The sequence below is a fragment of the Sander vitreus genome, chromosome 8 (genome assembly GCF_031162955.1).
Source record: "Sander vitreus isolate 19-12246 chromosome 8, sanVit1, whole genome shotgun sequence".
NCBI classification, from domain to species: domain Eukaryota; kingdom Metazoa; phylum Chordata; class Actinopteri; order Perciformes; family Percidae; genus Sander; species Sander vitreus.
In genome coordinates this window covers 33525056-33533691 of record NC_135862.1, presented here as the reverse complement: position 1 = coordinate 33533691, position 8636 = coordinate 33525056, and the positions used below count along the sequence as shown (strand labels likewise).

The 8636-nt window shown below is 41.7% G+C and overlaps 1 protein-coding gene across 1 annotated transcript; it reads right to left on the bottom strand.

The window, feature by feature from the left end:
• Positions 1-233: 233 nt before the first annotated feature.
• On the bottom strand, positions 234-8531 carry ndufa9a (NADH:ubiquinone oxidoreductase subunit A9a). The gene is made up of 11 exons (XM_078257881.1): positions 8425-8531; positions 7189-7362; positions 5679-5776; positions 5117-5208; positions 4804-4945; positions 4550-4652; positions 4256-4326; positions 1945-2021; positions 780-875; positions 610-676; positions 234-510 (listed from the first exon to the last, which is right to left on the bottom strand). The coding sequence occupies exons 1-11, from the start codon at positions 8477-8479 to the stop codon at positions 340-342; spliced, it is 1146 nt and encodes a 381-aa protein (XP_078114007.1). The 5' UTR covers positions 8480-8531; the 3' UTR covers positions 234-339.
• Positions 8532-8636: the final 105 nt, after the last annotated feature.

The following is an 8636-nucleotide window of genomic DNA, read 5'->3' as shown; positions in this document are numbered from 1 at the left end:
GTATGTTTAACATTAAAACATGTTTAAATAATGTAATAACATCCATTCATGTATATACATCTGACTCAGTTTAATATGCAACTCAATTTTATACAGTACACTGCATGTAGTAGGGTCCCTACTCCATTCAACAAAAAAATGTTGAAGACCCCTGCTCTAGAGGGACTGTAATGGTAAAGTTCATTTCTAATAAAAACAATATGCAACAAACAAGAAAAACCCTCAAGACAAACCTTAGAGGATATCTTTTTTTAATATATGTACAGAATATAGTTAAAGACCAATTAAGGACAATCAGAGGTACCGACATCCTCTGGCTGCCCTGGTGTTGTTGGTAGTTTAATAGTTGACGGTCTTGGCTGGCTTTGTCTCATCCAGGTCAGCTTCCAGGTAACGGAATCGGCGATGGCGACGCAGAATCTCAATTGCCTTTTGTTCTACAGTGGAAGGAGTGATACCAAGATCCTCCAGACCAGGAAGTCCTGGGTACTTCAGGTCGGTTGTGTGAAACTGGAAAATAAAAGTGCAGCACAGAATTAGTGTGCAACAGCTGGTGGCACAAACCCTCAAGTTTCAAGTGACAGTATATCAAGATCTTGGTTGTCTTACCCTGTCAACTTTGTCTGCAGTTGTCCAGGGCTCAAATGGGTTCATTGCGAAAAACTTAGCAGCAAGGCTGAAAGTAAAAATCAGACACTATCACGTGATTGTACAGTCACGAGACCTAGTGGCTCTGTAGGGGAGATTTTGTAAAATAAACCCAACCCTGACGCACTTACTGATAGAGTGGGCGGGGCAGGGGGTAGGGCATAAAAGGTCTGTGTGCCACTGCGTAGATGTACTCTACCAGGTCATGAAGGAGGTAACGGTTGGGACTAGACGACAAGGGAAAAGAGGACAAAAACAATTTAAGAAGGAGAGCCCTCATCAAGAAAATCTGTGCTCAAACGCCCACAAATACAGGGCATGGACAACATATGTTGACACAAGGTTTCCTATCCTTTAATAGGCCATTTCTGTGCAGGCACTGCATGCAAACAAGGTAATCTCTAGCTTTCACTTACATGCATCCTTGTCTAAAGTTAACACCTCTCTTTCCAAACTTAAAACTTTTACTAATGAAAAGGATTCCAATATTTGTTTTGTAAAATTAAAATAGTACGACTGTTAAATACACATTTCTGAACATGTCTTTTTTAGTGCACTGCTGCCATTCAGGTAGCCTGGCTGACACCAGACCCTTCTCAGTTGTAACTGAGAGTGGGTCTGGGGACGGTTCATTCACAGCTCATTTCCAAAGGGGCGTCACCAACGGACGCCGCTCAAATGCCTCTGGGCGCAATTGGATAGTCCTTCAACCAATCAGACCAACGATCCCGGTGACGTAGCAGCGACAGCGGCATCAACGGGTTGCTGCGCTTCGGTGGCCGTCATGTTGAATGTAAACAAAAAGCTGCTCGCCGTCGCTGCTATAGCGCAGCCTCAACGGTTGTGATTGGTGCCTCGATTTGGAAGAATTGGAAATGGGCTTGAATGGGCTCTTGGCCAGACGGACTTGCAGAGCAAATCTCAAATTTGCCGGAAGTTGGTCAGGGTTTTCCCAGGCTGCTATTTAGGCCCTGGCCGTGTTTTTTTTTGCACTATACACCAAAGACAAAACCCTTAACCTTTCTTGTAAGTTGACTTAAATTACAACTTTTTTTCTTGTGGACAAACTTTTAAGACTGCAAATGAAGCGCAATGCTTTGCCCTGTAATGTACTTCTGTAATTCAGTAAATTGCACCCAGGACTTCTTGCTGAGTATAAATTATGGTGATTATGGCTGATTGAGCTATACATTTAAATGTATACATGATTTGTGTTACCCATTTTCAAATGTCAGCATTTGCTCTACTCCAAGGCACAGCATTTCAAACAAAGTTATTTCATTGCTGACCACATACCCAACTAATGCATACGTCTTTCCATTAGCATCAGGGTCTCTGACAGCATTGATAATGGCCTTGGCCACATCCACCACCTGAGGGAGAAAAGAAATGGTTTAGTTGGCTTCATGTGATAAGCACATTCATTGAGTAGTTATTCAGCGTGCATTGTTTCCTTTAGACAAACACCAAAAGAATTAAAATAATGTATTGCCATTTGTCCAACTATGTCCGTCTGCTTGGTGCATTCACTTATTCTAAATATATACTTGAAACTATTAGCATAGAAAACATGCACATTGTGGCAGACTTTCCTTTGCGGTTTTGTTGAGTATTTATTAAAACTATTAAACAATTGCGTAATGGAAATAAGATAAATTGGTAAGTCTGGTATAGTCAGAGTTGTGTTAATATATTTAGTGTTTTTTTTAAATTACATATAAATAATTATTTGGGTTCATGTGATAAGCACATTCAGTGAGTAGAGTTATTCAGCGTGCATTGTTTCCTTTAGACAAATTGGAAACTGGAGTTAATCAGACAACCAGTTTGTTTTAAAGTACTAGGTTTGTCACTATTCTCCAAATTCACGATTCGGTTTGACTTGATTTAAGGTCACGATTTGATTCAATAAACATTTTTTTTTATAAAAAAAATCAGCAGTGACGGCAATGCCACATCAATAGCGACTAGATGGCAGAAGGGTGCTTTACAACAACAGTTTGAGTTTATCCGAGTTTACAAGGTGCACTTAAATGCACCATGAGTTTAACGAGGTGCATCTGAACACACCATGAAGTCCCTTCAGAGCCCACATGCTTTACCGTTTGTCGTCGGGGCTTGGCAAAATGTCACACCAGTTACTTCAGGACATGGGCGGATTTTTTTCTTCAAAAAAAGTTGGCACTGTATTTGGTCTTGCAACATTCCTGATGGATGGAAAATTCCTGGTGTCAAATGCAGACGCTACCTTCAGTTAGGCACCTTACACAGATTCAGCTACTTAGCTTCACTTTAGGTTGTACTGGCAAGGATGGCTTCATGTAAACAACCTCACAAAGTGAGAGAATGTTACGGTCATATCACGTGAGCGCAATAAAACAAGCTAACGAGCGAAATTATATCATTTCATACATGCAGATGTTACTCTTTGCGCACCAATTCAACAATTGAGAGTTGAACAGGCAGCTGTGAGCGTGAAACAAAACAGGGAGAGGGAAAGAATGGCACCTGCTAGGGGTGGGGGAAATCGATACAGCATAGTATCGTGATCATTTCCATTGCAATACTGTATCGATTCACTGAGCGCTAAGTATCAATCTTTTATTATTATATGTGTTGGTCAGTTTGTCTGCTCTACAATCCCATTTTTGCAGCAATACAATTGAAGTGAGATGAACAAACAGAGAAATTTATCTTTTAGATAAAACTGATGTTGACAATGTTTTCAAATGGAAAAATTTGAAGTTGGAAAAAGTGCAGTGCACGCCCGGCACACAGAGAGAGAGAGAGAGAGAGAGAGAGAGAGAGAGAGAGAGAGAGAGTCCCTACCAGCTCCTACCGCAGAAAGTTTTTCTTGGTTTGTGTGAAGTGAGTGGTGATGAACAAAAGACTCAGCAGCCATTGCCTTGAGTTTACAGCTAATTAGCCGAAAGACAAAACAAATAGTTATCTTCTGTCTGTTGCTAACATGCATGAGCTACTAGCTTATGTAATAAGTTACGTTAGCTAAGGTTTAGCTGAGGCATCATGGCCCTACAGACTAATGTAGCTACTGTACTTAATGGACACTCCAGGTGAACAGCTACAGTAAAATCGGTGTCTAATAACATCTTCGTGCCTGCGCTTCTCTCTGATGCTCCAAAACGGATGTTGCAGGCAACAGAAGCATCGCTGCACGTGATGCTAGTAAACATTTCACTTCACAGCAGGTAACGTTAGCCTACCGTTGGCTAGTAGCTGGATTAAACACGGTTAAAACGCTGACAGCTAACGTTAAACGGTGTAAATTGTGACTGTATTTCACTGTAGAGGCTTCCAACACCGGGACGTAACAGTCTGCTGTGCAGCTGCTGTTGTCAGAAAAACAACACAAAACAAAACAACAGTGCGTTAACTTACTTACAGTACTAACTGGTAATTTAAGCCTTGTGGTGCGACTGTGTGTTTTGTGTTTTTTTTTTTCTCTCCAAGTAGCGGTTCAGGCACCGGCACCGTTTTAAAAGCATCAATTTAGCACTGGTATCGGAACACTAAGTTTCAGAAAATATTTCTGGAAGTTTCAAGTTATTATAATATTAGAATAGTTGCCTCCTTTCAACAAACTTACATGAACAGGCTGCTTCACAGTCTTCTTCCCCAGGGATATGAGTGGAACAGCATTGCCAAACCAGCGCATGTCTGACAAAAGGATTAAAGCCACACATTATCAAAGGGAACATTTTCCTTACTGTGGAACAAGTCAGTTGGAGCGTCCACTTAATGCACATCACCAAACCACTGAAAAGGGTTGCAGTAACATTCACCTACGTGTCACATTCTTATCAGCCAGAGACCGACACGTTGGCATACTCGTTGATTACAGTCTGTAACTGGTTTTAACGGACAAAAACAACTGTCTTACTTGCATAATAGTTGAAGAATCTGTCCTCACGCCCAAAGATCTCAGAGGGCTTCATGATAATTGCATCAGGAAACTCATCTCTCACTGCTGCCTCTCCTACAGCCTATGGTAAAGGGACATTTTACACAATGATCAACTACAATAATACAGGTTAACGTTCACTGGCTTAAACAGTATACCGTCCAACAGAAACACTGATACACTAGTTTGACTAGAGTAAGAGAGATGTGCAGTGTGGGAAAGCAGCTTTCTACCTTGTTCCTCAGGTATTTGGACGGGCTGCGTATGTCAGCATTGAGGTGAGACATGTGGACAAACTTTGTGATGCCGGCCTCTCTGGCTGCCTTGGCAATCTGCTGAGGGATGGTCACGAAGACGTCGTCATAGCGATAGTTGCTGTAAACAAAAAGAGGAGAAATACTTGCATGTCAATGCTTGCTTACAATTTACATGCCCATTCGGCAAAGTCACCTATACCTCATCTCCAAGCAAGCTTCAAATTCTATTCCAATATCATTTAACATGTAATCAGATGCTTTAGGACATTGTTTCAGCATACATGTGTACCTTGTCTCCCACTCTCTGCCCACTAGGTTAATGACAACATTAGAGTGCTCCAAAGCCCGTTTGATGGATTCTTTGTTCCTGGCATCCCACTCCTGCAACAAGACAGAACAGAGACAACACATTTGCATTTCACTTAAAAGGTAGGATTTGTAACGTTTTCTAATATACTTTTTGAAATGGTCTTTACAACCCGACAGCTATAAATACCTTATAGGCTCTGAAAAAGGAATGAAAAAGATCCATCATCTGTAGCTACTGTAATCCTGTAAAAACTCTGACCAATCAAACCGAATGGGCCGTTCGTGCTCCACTCTGCTCTAAAACTAAGCAGAGCCTTGCTTTGAAGTGGCGAGGCAGTGGCGCTCGTGCATGTCCGAGTATGTGTGTGGGGGGGGGGAGCACCCAGGGGAGGGGTTAGACGGAGCCCAGAGGAGATGCTACTTTCAAATCTTGCTAGCTTCTCAACCTTAACAACCCTGCCTTTAAGGCTCTGAATTGATTATTTATATTAGGTATGCGGTTTAAAGATTCTAACATTGCAAGATCTCTGCATGCATCTTACCATGAAAATGATCTGTCCAAGATCACCCATGGGCCTGAGGTACATGATGTCATACTGATCACAGCGGTGAGGGAGTACAATCTGAGAACCAATCCGACCTGCAAATGATCAGTTAATAAACACATACCATCACATCTTTGTGTCATGAGTTTACAAAAGGAGCACACATGGGTCACTTGTATAGGTAACTTATTTGATAGCAATAATACATTAAACAAATTTCAACTTATAAATGAACTGCAGTGATGGACCCCAGAACATTTGCATGTGTCTTAGAGGCTATATTTGTGTTTAAATGTTTGGCTGGGTATCAATAAGTAAAATAAAACCTTGTGGGGGGAAAAATACCAAGCAGCTCATGTCAGCTATTGAGTTTTAAAACCACTATCTTCACATACCCATCCTGTTCTGGATACTGTCTCCTACATTTACTGTCATGATTTAAACAGGCTGTTCAGATTCCCCTTGGGTAACCTGCTCATAAATATCATTGTATTTCTGTACCCCATCATTTACTGAATGCAAGTCAAACAACTCTAGAGTAGGACCTCCTTAATGGAATAACATGTTGACATCTCAGGCCCTGTTTACACGATGACGCTCGCGGGTGAAACCGAAAAAATATTTTATCAGATGTGCCTTTCGTTTATACAGCGACGGCGTTTTTGGGGCTTAAAAAATGCAAAAAAGTGAAACCACCCTCCAGAGTGGAAATCTTAAAAACGCTCCACCGTCGCGTTCCCGACTAAAGGGTAAAAACGCAAAAGTCTGAAGACAGCGTTGTGGAGAGAGACGTGAAAAAAAGGCGTCCAGGTAGTCTGATGTTATGGAGTAGGCTACAGAAATGATAGGCTCTTGTTATCTATAAGATTTTCAATGTAATGGCTCAATATTTAAATGATTTTGACAATGTGGATAAGGTTGTTATAGTTCGATGACCATATGTAGGCTGTTCATTTGAGCCAGAGGAGGCTACAATGTTGAGGAGGATCTGCTTCACCCTCCTCTGCCCGCTGCCTCTCGCTCTCGAGCCGCGGCTGAAGGGCTGCGAGGCTCAGGATATTGGTAGTGCTCCCGTGGGTGCTGTGCTGTGGCTTTTCACCGTCGACTGTGCCGGTCATCATCAGACAAACATGCAACTCCACCTCCTCGTCTTTCCAGACAAGCTTTTGTTGTTCGCTTCGACTTGTTTTGGTTTGGTGCTACTAAAGAGAGAAGTAGAAGGAAGGTGTTGTGTGGCAGTGCCACCTAGCCGCCTGGCATGCATACGCAACGCCACTTTTGCATTTTCTCTTCAGATCGTTTCCGTCTAAACATAGCCTCAGACAACATTACAATATATAATTGTTTTCATTGCTGAGATGAGATCTTATGTGGGATATCGGGACACAGGATGTGATGTTTACAAGCACAAACTAAAAAAAAAACAACACAGGTTTGCTGAATGTTAAGTCAATATTAGTGTGCATATAACTTTACATCAGTATTTACGCTATCTTTTTCAACTCACCCAGCCTGTTGACCACGTATCGACCCAGAAAACCTGTGGCACCAAACACTGTTGCCGCTATTCCACTGGAGGACGAGCGTCCTCCTTTCCCTTTGGGGATGACAGCATGGTGGAGCTTCCTCTGCGGGACTGTGGTGATGGAGGCAGCTGACAGTACAGCAGAGGAGCAGCTACCTATTAAGATGAGAGGAACAAGACGGCCTTAGATTCACATCAAGCGGTTTGATTGCCTAAAACTAATTCAAGCAATAAAACCTGTCTTCATGATGGCTATAATAGTCGTTGAAACTGTTTTATAGAGGTTTGTGGAGCTCTTTAATTGTATGGCATTACACTTAGCGGTGTTACTAATGCCCACTGTAATGTAACCTAATAGGTATAAATAAATGGGGTGGACAGGTATTAGAAATCTTTCAGCGTAACAGTGCATTGTACTGTAGTGGTACTTTATATTTCTTGCTTTGCACACATTGTGTGTTTCTCTCTCTCTCTAGCTGTAGACTGGGAAACTACTGTATGCACTGACCAGATAAAAATCAACAACACATAAGCAAGAAAGCCTCTTGAAAGGCTGCATGTTTCCTTAGAATAATAACATTATTAACAGGAACTTTAGACTGTTGTGGACGAATACTAAGTTATATAATAAAGAAAATCAGTTGATGTGAACCATATAGCCGAAAGGAACTAACGCTAGCTCAGTGTCACTGTGTCAGCCGTATATTATTGTCAGCATCTTCGCTGTAAAACAACAGGTCAGTTAGCTACTCATCCAAAGCCGTTGATGTAGCTATTTCCTGAGTAACAACCTATCGTGACGTTAAGGTAACGTTACCAATGTTTATAAAAACAGCAAAAAAAATTTTTTGAGCCACTAGCTAACGTTATAACAGACGTCAGGTCAATGCAACGTAAGCCAACTGGAAACTGGAAAGCTCATCCTATTGTCCTTCATTTATTAACGCTAATCCACAAAGTGATGCGGGGGGTTATATGGCCAGGTAACTTAGCTGGTAATATTTTAATTATTCAAATATCCAAACGTGAGCTAACTTACTAGCTAGCTAGCTAGCTAGCTAAAGCCCCGAGCCTGTTAGCAAGGTCACTCGAGCCGAGTGTGTGGTCTAACTGTGAGCCCGGGTTAGCATGACACATATGTAAAGATCTGAAATCACAACATTATACTCTAAGATGGTAGAGTCATTATCAAATTCTTACTGTTTTGACAGTACTCACTTGAAATCTTTGGAAGGACACTCACAGGACGGCTAACCAGCGCTAAGGTCGCCATCTTTCCGACTACGGCATACCGTTCGGGTCAAAATACTCAAACGTCATTTTCGTTTTACGGCAGTGGTACGCTGACAATCATCGTTGAGCTGTAGCGTAGCGCACACTTAACAAAAAAAGCTCGTGGTCCTGACAATACAAAACGTATCCAAAAAAAT